This window comes from Pongo abelii, chromosome 1 (assembly GCF_028885655.2).
Source record: "Pongo abelii isolate AG06213 chromosome 1, NHGRI_mPonAbe1-v2.0_pri, whole genome shotgun sequence".
In the NCBI taxonomy this organism is placed as follows: Eukaryota; Metazoa; Chordata; class Mammalia; order Primates; family Hominidae; genus Pongo; species Pongo abelii.
The window spans coordinates 33589336-33603726 of NC_071985.2; the positions used below are offsets into that span (position 1 = coordinate 33589336).

A 14391-nucleotide genomic window follows, 5' to 3' on the forward strand; every position below is an offset into this window, starting at 1 on the left:
GGTGTTGAGCCTACCAGTGCACAGAAGTCAAGATTTGAGGTTTGGGAACCTCCACCTAGATTTTAAAGGATGTATGGAAACACCTGGATATCCAGACAGAAGTTTGCTGCAGGGGCAGGCACTCATGGAAAACCTATGTTGGGGCAGCGCAAAAGGGAAAAGTGGGGTGGGTGCCTCCACACTGAGTCCCCACTGGGGCACTGCCTATTGCTACTGTAAGAAGAGGGCCACTGTCCTCTAGACCCCAGAAGAATAGATCCACCAACAGCTTGCACTGTGCACCTGGAAAAGCACAGACAATGCCAACCTGTGAAAGCAGCCAGGAGGGAGGCTGTACCCTGTAAAGCCACAGGCGCAGAGCTGCCCAAGACCATAGGAACCCACCTCTTGCATCAGCATGAGCTGGATGTGAGACATGGATTCAAAAGAGATCATTTTGAAGCTTTAAGATTTGACTGCCCTGCTTGATTTTGGACTTGCGTTGGGGCCTGTAGCCCTTTTGTTTTGGCCAATTTCTCCCATTTGGAACAGCTGTATTTACCCAGTGCCTGTACCCTCATTGTTTCTAGGAAGTAACTAACTTGCTTTTGATTTTACAGGCTCATAGGCAACAGGGACTTGCCTTGTCTCATATTAGACTTTGGACTGTGGACTTTTCAGTTAGTGCTGAAATGAGTTAAGACTGTGGGAGACTGTTGGGAAGGCATGATTGGCTTTGAAATGTAAAGACATGAGATTTGGGAGGGACCAGGGCAGCATGATACAGTTTGGCTGTGTCCCCACCTAATTCTCATCTTGAATTTTAGCTCCCAGAATTCCCATGTGTTGTGGGAGGGACCCAGTGGGAGATAATTGAATCATGGGGTCAGGTCTTTTCCATGCTATTCTTGTGACAGTGAATAAGTCTGATGAGATCTGATGGTTTTATAAAGGGGAGTTTCCCTGCACAAGCTCTCATTTCTTGTCTGCCATCATGTGAGATGTGCCTTTCATCTTCTGCCATCATTGTGAGGCATCCCCAGCCATGTGGAACTGTGAGTTCATTAAATCTCTTTCTTTTGTAAATTGCCCAATCTCAGGTATGTCTTTATCAGCAGCATGAGAACAGACTAACACAGCTTTCAATTTTTCCCCATTCAGTATAATGTTAGCTGTGGGTTTGTCATAGATGACTTTTATTACATTAAAGTATGTCCTTTCTATGCCTATTTTGCTGAGGGTTTTAATTATAAAGGGATGCTGGATTTTGTCAAAGGCTTTCTCTGCATTGATTGAGATAATCATGTGATTTTTGTTTTTAATTTTGTTTATGTGGTGTATCACATTTATTGACTTGCATATGTTAAACCATCCCTGCATCCCTGGTATGAAACCTACTTGACCATGGTGAATTGTCTTTTTGATATGCTGTTGGATTTGGTTAGCTAATATTTTGTTAAGGATTTCTGCATCTATGTTCATCAGGGATATTGGTCTGTAGTTTTCTTTTTTGTCATGTCCTTTCCTGTTTTTGGTATTAGAATGATATTGGCTTCATAGAATGATGTAAGGAGTATTTCTTCTTTCTATATCTTTTGGAATAGTGTCAATATGATTGGTACCCATTCTTCTTTGAATGTCTGATAGAATTCAGCTGTGAATCTCTCTGGTCCTGGACTTTTTTTGTTGGTAACTTTATAATTACCATTTCAATCTCACTGCTTGTTATTGGTCTGTTCAGAGTTTCTATTACTTCCTGGTTTAATCTAGGAGAATTGTATATTTCCAGGAGTTTTTCTAGGTTTTCTAGTTTATTTGCATAAAAGTGTTCACAGTAGCCTTGAATGATCTTTTGTATTTCTGTGGTATCAGTTGTAATGTCTCCTGTTTTATTTCCTTTATAAATGTTCCTAATTTTTGATTTACCTTTAAAATGTTTCAATATTCCATGATATGTCTATGTTTGGATATATTGTGATTATTTTGGAGAAAACTGTATTAGTCTATTCAGTTTATAGACATAAGTCATTTTGGGTAAGGTTTAGTGGGGCATTTCATATCCATAATTATTTATTGCATTTATTTTTAAGGTAATTAGATTTTTTCTGTTCTCAATGTGTATAATTTTGACTTTCACTGATTTCCTTGTCATTTTCCTGTTAATTCTTTGATATTGTGCATTTTTAACTCTGCTCATTTCTGCTTTCAACGTACATTTTAATTCTGCCATTGCTTTACATGTTTCCTTGTTTTCCTTTCTTATTTAAGGCAGACCCCTTTACATCTCTGTCTTTGTGGCTGTCTTTTTATGATTCCACAAACCTGCTTCACAGAGGCTTCTTTTTCATAAAGTCATGTCCCTTTTTTATTTTTGGTACACCATGCAAATATTTTATAAAACCTCCATCCCATTCTCATAGAAGTATTATATACAAAACTTCTGCCTTAGAAGGTTCTAGACAAGATTTCCCTTGTCTTATGGTAGGAAGAAGCCTTGTGACTTATGTTTTTCTATTTAAAAAAGGAGAGATACATTCAGACCCAGCTTTTCTCAATAGACAGGGAGGGTGAAATTTACTTGCCTCTTCATTCAGCTGTTTCCATGTTAATAGCCTTCCTCTCTCAGAGGTAAAATCAAGGTCATCAGCCTTTAATTTTGTGCTGGTCTATTGAACTGAGGATGTATCTTCTGTTTCTTAGATGGTTCACTGACTTAGGAACTGAGTGCATCGAAGTTTAAAGACCTTATTTGAGCAATGAAAAAGACGCTCCTATGCATGTACTGCTCCCAGAACTTCTCATGTGATAACCAGGAACATGTATAAAATTGTATGTGTTTCTACATTTTTCTATGTTTTGGACTCCCAAGTGTAACATCCACATGATTGGAGAAACAAGAGTTGAAGCAAATGGTGGAAACAGGGAGAATAGACCAGAAATCTGGTACTTGTTACCCAGAAATGCTGCCTGTTTCTGTTCTCAAGAGCCTCCATATCATGCAGTAAGACATAAACAATGGAACGGAATCACCATCTTTTCCTGTTGTCCTAGGTTCTGTTCTGTTTCAGAGGGGTTGACATGTGGTGCATGGCTAAGAATGGACATTTAATGGGGTCTCATCCAGACATTGACATATGATCTTTACTCGTCTTGAACTTGTGCTAGTGGAAATATATTTAATGTATCTACATAGGTATATTAATTGGAACTTGATAGTGCAGATAACAGGTGCATTTAATAACCCAAGTGAAATTAATTTATATATGTAAGTAAAGTTTGAAAGCATTTCATTAATATTGTATCTTTAGGGCTTGACTTTATAATCAGCCTGCTTACTTAACAAACTAAAATTCAACATAAACTACAAATCTAGTACACTTTGCATTATACCATAGCAGCCACAAATTAATGAGTAATAAATAATTCTGTGAGCCAGTAGAAAATGATGCTAGTAACAGAAGAAACGTTTGCACTCACTACACCCATGGCTTTGCTGTACTTGATGAATATTATCATTCAGGAAAATTTTAAGGGATTTTAATAGTCAGTTCCTGCCAATAACCAATAATGACCTCATTATTGCATGTGCTTACATTTTTGTGACATCACAGGAAAGAAACACTGCAAAACCCAGAATTTTCCAAATTAATTGCTAAAGGTCTTCCAATACAAACTCTTCCAACTATACTGGCACATCATACCCTTTTAACTATTTCTAGAGCTAAAGTGAAAGCAGTAGTGTATTTAGGAAAAACAAAAAGAAAAACCTAGTGTTCAGTTTTTATGCAAAATCACCAAGGCTTTAATGTAAAGGGGTCCTTTAAAGAAACATACTATTCTCAAAGCTATATTACTTTATATGGCCATATGCTGGGATCTCACATATAAATGAAACTGGACTTCAATAGTCATAAGGAGAAATGCCACTTTTTCCTCCCAATCCTTGGACTAATGCTGTTTAACTTTTTTCTTTTTTTTTTTTTCCTGAGACATGGTCTCATTCTGTTGTCCAGCCTGGAGTACAGTGGCACGATCTCAGCTCACCACAACCTCTGCCTCCTGAGCTCAAGCCATCCTACTGCCTCAGCTTCCTGAGTAGCTGGGACTACAGGTGTGTGCCATCACGCCTGGTTAGTTTTTGTATTTCATGTAGAGATGGGGTATTGCCATGTTTCCCAGGCTGGTCTCGAACTCCTGAGCTCAGGTAATCTGAGCCTCATAAAGTACTAGGATTACAGGTGTCAGCCACTGTGCCCGGCCTGAGCAATTTTTAATGTATAATTTGACATGAAATTTCAGAAGGCTTGTAAGCCAACACTCCACCCCCATCCTAACAAACGAAGGTAATTGTTTCTGCTTAAAAGTCTCTGAAAATAATACTGATGTAAGTAGAGCAGCATAATACTTCCTACCTAAGAAAATATGGCTGTTTTCATGTTCTCTTGTTAAAGAATTGTTCTGGGCAGATAATGAGAAGCAGAGCCTAAGGAAAAGAATGGATAAATTGGGAGGAAGAGGAGAAAAAATAATAGACTGGTCTTTGAAAGGATAAGGGTTGAAGAAGTGATGAGTTATATTTGCAAGACAGTTAGTGATTGATTTTGGTATCTTTTAAGGGCTTCTCTACATTATAGAAACACATTGAACTAGAAGAGAAGGATGAGAGCCCTGATAAAAATTTAAGTATTATCCTGAGCCAGTCTTTAAGGGGAGCATCCTAAGTAGCCCTGCTACATTGACAATGTATATAAAAGGATATCTTTCTAAGCATCCTTCTAGGTATCAGTTAGCAAACGTCGTTAGCAAGTTAAAAAAATGTCTCCAGGATCTGTGTCAGGAAATGCCCTTATTTGTATTAGCCTAGTCTTCTCTCTAGGATTATGTTACTTATGAGCAAAAGTTGTTCCATGTATTGTATACTTTTATTTTCATCTTAGTTTCCTTTCCTAAGTGTTATATCAAAGTTCTGATGATTCGTTGAGTAATTATAAGTAGCAAAATTAAAATATTTAAAGGAAATTAAAAAGATGAGACTTTTATAAGACTCATATTCCTATATGACTGCAATTAATTATGGGATTGGGAAAAAACACAAATTATTAAAAAATAAAAATTGCCCAGGTGCAGTTGTTCATACCTGTAATCCCAACACTTTGGGAGGCTGAGGTGGGAGAATCACTTGAGGCCAGAAATTTGAGGCCAGCCTGGGAAACATAGCAAGACCCTGTGTCTACAAAACACTGATAAAAATTAACTAGTGTGATGGCCTGAGCTTGTAGTCCCAGATACTTGGAAGGCTGAAGCATGAGGATCACTCAAGCTCAAGACGTCAAGGCTGCAGTGAGCCAAGATTGCAGCACTGCACTCCAGCCTGAGTGACAGAGAGAGACTCTGTCTCAAAAATAAATAAATAAAATAAAAACTATCACCACCAGCACCACCAAAAAGGAGATCTCATAAGCTTTTTTTAACATTTCCAAAACAAAGTCTCTTTAAGCTTCTTTTTTTCTCATTCTAGAAAGCTAAGGATAGAATTTATTTTTCCCCCTGAAACCCTCAGCTACATTCACCATGTCCTGCATTTATTGTTGACAGCTGTTCAAGACCTACAAGGTGAAGTTGAATATTACACACTTTTTTGGAGTTCTGCTACCTCAAACGACTCTCTAAAAATCTTGCCAGATGTAAACTCTCATGTCATTGGCCACCTAAAGCCAAACACAGAGTATTGGATCTTTATCTCTGTCTTCAATGGAGTCCACAGCATCAACAGTGCAGGACTTCATGCAACCACTTGCGATGGGGGTGAGTCCAGATTCTAAAGGATATTTGCCTCAGAGATGCGAATGAAATTGATTGATTCTTGCCGGGGTTGAGATCAGGCATCCCTCCATTATAAAATTTCCGGTGTAGGAGGGAAGGGGGTGGAGGCTAAAATGCTTAAGTGCTCACTGTCGTCAGTAGCAGATCAATAAGCAGTCCCATTGAGACAGAAGCACAAGCTCTACTAATGAGATATTAGCCCAGTTTGTTCCTGTTCTTTTCAGTGTATACTTATTTTAGAGCTGAGTTCACATCAATAAATGGCGACATTTAGAAACATTTTTTTTAAGATTTGCCCTCAGAAGCAGTATGTTTTTCAAAACGACAGCCAAACACAGTGAGAGCCCTCCCTGAGTCACCAGAAATGGTAGGTGGAAGTTCAGCCACTGAGAAAAATTGCCTGTGACTCACTTCTAAGCCAGTTAGCAAGGGGGAGGAAGCAAGGGAAGCAACTTGTGAATCTGAAATGTGTTTGGAATGGTCTTTCTAATCTTTTTGGCTTTATAAAGTCTCATTATAAACATTATAATATCATTACCTCCCAAGCAAGTGTTCCAGGTCATTAGCAGAGCTCTTTAAGTGTGGAACCCATTTCCCTTTGTGGTGCCAAAGGTCGGCACCTTTTGTTTATAAAATAGGGTAGATCACAAGGACAATTCTTCAACTAGTTAAGATGGGTTCTTATGATAAAAATAGGTCTTTGCATAGTTATTTCTGACATGCTTGAATAATTATGCAATTTAACACTAAGCAAGTTTTTTTCTTATGTTAGATTTCATCATTACCTATGGTAATCAACATTCAAAATCATTTACATAATGACAATATTGCATTATTGCTTCATATTGCTTGAGTTACAAGCTAGTAACATCAAATGTTTTTTCACGTTCCACCAGCCTCATTGTATTAGAGTTTTATTTTTTGCTTAAGGAGCAAATTTTATTTCCTTCCCTCCCTCCCCTGCACCTTGAAGGTATAGAGTGAAAGGATGGGAAAAAGACAAAAAATAGATAAGTGTTAGTGGTGCAGATGGGTGAATAATTTATCATCATATCCCACTGGTCACATAGTATTGAAGATTAGCACTATGCTGGTGGTATAAAGCATTTTACCACCAATTCCTATGGTTTCTAACTGAGAGTATAATAAGCCAATTTACAGAGGACTACAGACTGTGATAACTTCATCAGCGAAAAGCAGATAAGCAAGGAACCCTTTGCTAAACCTAAATACTAATCTGCATTTAGCTTAACATGTGCTTTTTCAGAGACAGCTGGAGTTTATTCAGTTTCTTCCTTTAATTCTAGAGCCTCAGGGCATGCTTCCTCCAGAGGTTGTCATCATCAACAGTACAGCTGTACGTGTCATCTGGACATCTCCTTCAAACCCAAATGGCATTGTCACTGAGTATTCCATCTATGTAAATAATAAGCTCTACAAGACTGGAATGAATGTGCCTGGGTCGTTTATTCTGAGAGACCTGTCTCCCTTCACTATCTATGACATTCAGGTTAGAACATTGTTTTTTGATGGTTAGGCTTATGGATATGTTAAATAAAACATGCCAGGCTATGTCTTCAAGTGGATATCTTCTGTCTTGGTTACAGATTATTTCTTTGGTGGGGAAGGGAAAAGAGAGAAGGGAAATTGATCAGAATTAAATCTGTGTGCTGTAGGCAAATGTGAGTCTCTGGAGAGAAGATACTGATAATATGGAAAACGATGGTGATGAGGATGGTGATGAAATTCTCACTCGCAAAATGAAACTAATCATGTATTCTAAATAAATCTTGTTGGGCACTTTACCTTTTCCCAGGATCTTTTACTGAAATCAGAATCAGAATCGGTTTGTAAATGTGGAGATGTTTTTTTCTCTTCCCATTTCTCCTATTTACTAATTTAATATCTCCAGAGAAGTTATGAAACTTCACTTGGTGTCAATTTCCTCTTTTGTAAGGGCAATGGACTAGATGACTTAAAACATTCTAGCCACCTCTAGCATTCTGTGATTCTGAATGCAACAGGAAGACATACATAAAAAATATACCAGACAAAAAATATTAAAAGGTTTTATCTGAAGATGAAAGAAATATATTTATTCATCACTCAAAAAATGTTCAATGTTCTCTGCATATGTGAGAGCAATTGTGTTTAAAATTTTTTGCCCTTGGACTTCTTTGAGAATCTTATGAAGTCAGTGTACTCTGCCTTAGAAAAATATTTATGCACTTGTATGACAAAATTTAACACATAATTTCAGAAAGTGCACTGATCACTTGAAGTCAAATTCATAGACTTCTTCAGGGGCTACTGGCCTTAAAAGTAGAAAAAGTATAGGGAATACTAAGGCATATAAAACCAGGAACTTATCTTCATGGAATTGGAAATCTTGTTGGAGTGCCAAGCCATAAAAGATAACAAGGCTAAATGTGCAAACGAGTGATAAAAAAAAAAAATCAGAGTATTTCAGAAACCCTACATTTAGAGAAAGCTTGAAATTTACTAAATTTTTTAATGAACTATGCTACTTCTAAAATTCATAAGAGCTTCGTAAGATAATTTTCAGAAGATATTAAGCACAGAAATTTTATTTGACCACAGAAACTTTTTACTGGTTCTATCCATTTAATAGTACTACGTCATTCAGGTTTCCATCTCCTTTTCCTGACATTTGAGGTTAAGACATATAATCATCTGGCTACAACCAACACTTTAGTCTCCCCTACTGTGACTCATAGACCTAGCTTCCTAAGGAAACCAAATAAAAATATCTTTGAATAAAGAAGAAAGGTACATTAATTATTTTTCTTTTTTTTTCATTTAAATGTATTTTATTTTAAGTTCCTGGATACGTGTTCAGGACATGTTGGTTTGTTACATAGGTAAACATATGCCATGGTGGTTTGCTGCACCTATCAACCCATCTACCAGGTATTAATCTGCACATGAATTACCAGCTATTTATTCGGATGTTCTCCCTCCGCCGATGCCCCCCCAACAGGCCCCAGTGTGTGTTGTTCCCCTCCCTGTGTCCATGTGTTCTCACTGTACAGCTCCTACTTATAAGTGAGAACATATGATGTTTGCTTTTCTGTTCCTGTGTTAGTTTGCTGAGGATAATGGCTTCCAGCTCCATCTATGTCCCTGTAAAGGACATGATCTCATTCCTTTTTATGGCTGCATGGTGTTCCATGGTGTACATGTACCACATTTTCTTTATCCAGTCTATAATTGATGGACATTTGGGTTGATTCCATGTCATTGCTATTGTTAATAGTGCTGCAATGAACATATATGTGCATGTATCTTTATAATAGAATGATTTATATTTCTTTGGGTATATACCCAGTAATGGGATGGCTGGGTCTAATGGTGTTTCTGGTTCTAGGTCTTTGAGGACCCACCACACTGTCTTTCACAATGGTTGAACTAATTTACCTACCCACCAACAGTGTAAAAGCCTTTCTATTTCTCCACAGCTTCACCAGCATCTGTTGTTTCTTGACTTTATAATAATCACCATTCTGACTGGCATGAAATGGTATCTCATTGTGGTTTTGATGTGCATTTCTCTAATGATCAGTTATGTTGAGCTCTTTTTTGTATGTTTGTTGGCTGCATAAATTCTTCTTTGGAGATGTGTCTGTTCATGTCCTTTGCCCACTTTTTTTGATGGGGTTGTTTTTTTCTTGCAAATTTGTTTAAGTTTCTTGTAGACTCTAGATATTAAACTTTTGTCAGATGGATAGATTGCAAAAATTTTCTCCCATTCTGTAGGTTGCCTGTTCACTCTGATGATAGTTTCTTTTGCTATGCAGAAGCTCTTTAGTTTAATTAGATCCCATTTGTCAATTTTTGCTTTTGTTGCAATTGTTTTTGACGTTTTTGTCATGAAATGTTTGCCTGTGCCTATGTCCTGAATGGTATTGCCTAGGTTTTCTTCTAGGATTTTTATAGTTTGGGGTTTTACATTTAAGTCTTTAATCCATCTTGAATTACTTTTTGTATAAGATGTAAGGACGGGATCCAGTTTCAATTTTCTGCATATGGCTAGCCAGTTTTTCCAGTACCATTTATTAAATAGGGAATCCTTTCCCCACTGCTTGTTTTCGTCAGGTTTGTCGAAGATCAGATAGTGGTAAATGTGCAGTCTTATTTCTGAGATCTCTATTCCATTCCATTGGTCCATGTGTCTATTTTTGTACCAGTACCATGATGTTTTGGTTACTGTAGACTTGTAGTATAGTCTAAAGTCAGGTAGTGTGATGCCTCCAGCTTTGTTCTTTTTGCTTATGATTGTCTTGGCTATACAGGCTCTTTTTTGGTTCCATATGAACTTTAAAGTAGTTTTTTCTAATTTTGTGAAGAATGTCATTGGTAGTTTAATGGGAATATCATTGAATCTATTAATTACTTTGGGCAATATGGCCATTTTCATGATATTTATTCTTCCTATCCATGAGCATGGAATGTTTTTCCATTTGTGTCCTCTCTGATTTTCTTAAGCAGTGGTTTGTTTTCATTGCACACCATGATTCCCATAACCTACCTGAGTTGTCTTAGCATGGAATATGTGGACTGATGTTCATGTTCATGATTCTTATGGTGAGTCCATGTATGCAGGTAGACCATAGGCCAAATTATAAAATAGAAATCATGCTCCAAATAAATTAGAAATATAGCTATATAAAAAAGGCTAACACAGGAAGGTGATGGAGGATTTGCCTTATTGTCTTCTTTTGACCAGTGTTCAGGAAAGCTGAGTTTTCAAAAGGCACCTTATTCATTTGCTTTACCAAGACTTGAAACACACAACCTAGAAGTGAGAACACTGTGTGCATGTGCAGCTCAGCTTTCTGACTCTGGATCAAGAGTTAACGTTTAAAAGTGTTTAAGGCCTATTCTATGGAAAAGGCTTTATTTATACCACTACCGGTTTGAGTCAGGTATAAATAACTCAAGCCAGTAGGTATAAAGCCTCCTCTTCTGGTAGCCTGAGGAGAGTGGAAACAGATGAAGACACAAAAGACCAAAGTAGAATCCAATAATAGAATTTTGTTATTAGTGCCTAAGATGTTCTTATTCCTGATTACTATATTTTTTGTGAAGCTTTTCGCAGTCCAAGAATACTGTACTTGATATAGCTGTTGCATTTCTAGAAATTTGAACATCAAATTTCAGTGATTTTCATTATGATGTCAAAGGTGATTTAGTTTCATTTAAAATAAGCATTTAATTGGAATGCCTAATACTTTAGAATTAAGGCTCTCTATGCTAACCCCATCTGTAAAATAGCTATTGATTTTAAAGCACATAACACACTCAAGTATCTATTTTTTTTTTTTTTGAGACAGAGTCTCACTCTTGTCACCCAGGTTGGAGTGCATTGGCACGATCTCGGCTCACTGCAACCTCTGCCTCCTGGAATCAAGCGATTCTCGTGCCTCAGCCTCCCAAGTACCTAGGATTCCAGGTGCCCACCACCACACCAGGTTATTCTTTTGTGTGTATTTTCAATAGAGACAGGGTTTCACCATGTTGACCAGGCTGGTATCAAACTCCTGACCTCAGGTGATCCGCCTGCCTAAGCTTCCCAAAGTGCTGGGATTACAGGTGTGAGCCACTGCACCCAGCCAAGTATCTACTTTTTGAATAATCCCTTTATATGTCCCTTTTACAAAGAAATAATAATTTCATTTTTATTCAGTTTTACCTCTTTTTAGTATAAATATAGTAAGCTTTATATTTGTGTTTCATTCACGTGTTATACAATATAGTTTTAGCACTAGAAATAGGTCCCAAAATGGAGACTTGGAATGTTAACATTAGTAAGAATAAAAAAATATTGGCACATTTCTCTAACATTTGAGGTTAAAACATATATAATCATCTGGCTACAAGCAGTAGTCATTGGTCATTTTCCTTTGACCAATGAATCAAAAGAAATGTTTTCTGGAGAAACATTTGAATATATCTAAGTAGTTTAGAGCTTAAAGTTATGTTTAACATTTAGATGAGAATCCAGTAGGGTACAGTGGAGAACAACTCAGATATCCCAAATCTTACCAGCTTGACAATATTCCCTGGCTTCTCTGCAAATTTGTTTAAATGGAGTTATGAGGAATCAATACAATTATTTGTGCAAATATCCATTATAATATTTGGCACATATTAGATACATAATAAATTCAGTTGAATTGATTCTGAGTTATCTCATTATGTATCATAGAATCAAATTTTTCCAATATACATAAAGTTCCTTTTCATTAATTATATTACAGCATTATATTTTAAGTTCTTCTGCCTTTATTTCAGATTTAATTGGACATGCTCAGAATGTAGGCCCTTGATAGTGTTTAAATATCCACTATTAATACCTCAAAAGACTATATGGCATCAATAAGTAACACAACTCATACAGCATTATGAACATATGCCTCAACTAACATTTAGGTACCCTATGAATAAAATAGCATATCTAGTAAATACAAGAATCCCATTTGCCTTTCCTCAACCACCAAAGGAACAATCAGAGAACTGTTTCACATGAAAGCTCGGAATTAATGTTTAAGATTAATCAGTACCTAGCTTGCCTTCTCACTTTATGTATTAGATACTTAAAGTAAATTAGCACTGTAAAAATACGTTTCTGTTTGGTTTATCCTTTAATTGAGAGCAGAATGATATCGCTTTGTAGATGTTCCCAATCTTTTGTATATTCATTTCTCTCTCCTCCCTCTTGGTTGACACATTCCTTTTGTGTTACTAATACTTGGTGAAACCCATTTCTAATCTTCGGTTATTCCACCCTCCTCAGTTTTTATTCAGATTAGGTGGCAGAATTAAAGGGATGAATGATGATTTTCTGCTGTGATTAAGGTAAAAATACAATTGCATCTGGAACAAATGGATATAAAATAGCTCAGCCATATTGGAAGGCTTCTCTAGGCCTCATTTTTCTTCCATTAGAGATTAGCATTTAGGCTATTTGTTTTACAGTGTCAAGACTTCCAGAAGATACCATCATTACACTACTTAGTTATAGATTTACAGAACAGTAAGCAGTGATAACTTATTACGCTTGCAAACTGTCACTTGGGCATCTTCCATTCCTTGACTATGCTCTGAGTAGATTAATGTATCTTTCTCTTTCTGAACAGTTGCAACCAGAGAGTAAACATCATCATTCCCATTACTAAATCAATTATCTTGATCCCAATTCTGTACCTTCCTCTGAGCTCATTCCTTTGGAGTCAGTTAACATCAAAAATGAATATTGATTAAACCTCAAGAGGCTATAGAGAAATACAAGAGATTCATGTGAAATGAGGGAAGGTGGGATTCAGACTATTGTTAGTAAGTATTTCAAAAATGGTTGCATTTATTTTTTCTAAACTAATGTTTGCAGGTTGAAGTCTGCACAATATATGCCTGTGTGAAAAGCAATGGAACCCATATCACCACTGTGGAAGGTACTCCAAGTGATATACCAACACCCACAATTCGTGGCATCACTTCAAGGTACAAAATTTTGTGTCAGTTAAATCTAAGAAACTCTGATCAGAAGAAATGAAAATAAAAATCAAAAGTATCCTCTAAGCCATGACAATCTCATTTAATGGGTTATTGTAAGTATGTGTGTAAATCAAATTTTTGAAATTATTTCACAGATGTTAATCTTCACTGGACATCCAATGACATTTAATCTTTAATTTCCCTGATTGCCCAACCTCAGATTTCTTATTTAGTAACCTGTAAGCAAATACTTGAAATACATGTCTCCTTATTTGAATGTGTCCTTTAGTGAATCCTTTTGTGAAGCATAATACAAGCTTAATTGTAATGACTACCTTCTAACTTAATCTTTTTGAAAAAAATTGATTTATATACATCAGAGTGCCCTAAAGCTAGAAATCTGTAAAATTAATAGGGCAGATAATGTTTAGATAACCATTACCAATTTTGTCAGCTTCTTGGTAGAATCACTTTATTTTTCTTTATTGTTTTGTTGCTGAGAAATGACCATAGTTTGAAAGTGAGTCTCTTTATAATTCATAATTAGTAACAACAACAATAATAATAATATTTGGTATTGTTTCCAAAGCTGAAAATAAGATGGTAAATTGTTCATCCATTTGTATCAAGTTGAGGCTGGGAAAAGAAATCTTAGTGCTTTCACATTATACTTTTTGCTCAAGCCAAATAAATCACCCTTCACTTACACATACAAACAACACACACACACACACACAGACACATACACACACTGAAATAATCAGTCTATTGTTAATGTTTCAATTCTGAAGGATTCCTCTATGACATGTTGAAATTTCTAGATCTTAAATCGGTTAAAAAATTAGTACTGGTTTTGGCAACCAATGGTTAAAATAATTAGAAAAATCCAACTAACTATACTGTTAGCTGTTCATGGCTACAATCATATCTCGTCTCCTTGAGTATATCTTCTATCAAACACATGATAGATACTGATCTAATTTTTGGCATACTAATTAGTTTATAATCCCCCCAACAGATATCCCCCAACCTATTCACAGTATTATCTACTATGCAGGGCGGAAATAGTCGTAT

The 14391-nt window shown here is 36.4% G+C and overlaps 1 protein-coding gene across 1 annotated transcript in view; it reads left to right on the plus strand.

The window, feature by feature from the left end:
- Nucleotides 1–14391, plus strand: part of USH2A (usherin) — an 827758-nt gene that overhangs the window by 599953 nt on the left and 213414 nt on the right. Inside the window, exons 46-48 of the mRNA XM_024239307.3 lie at nt 5575–5784; nt 7110–7312; nt 13211–13323. Of these exons, the coding sequence (XP_024095075.2) occupies nt 5575–5784; nt 7110–7312; nt 13211–13323 (526 nt within the window). The remainder of the gene's footprint in view (nt 1–5574; nt 5785–7109; nt 7313–13210; nt 13324–14391) is intronic.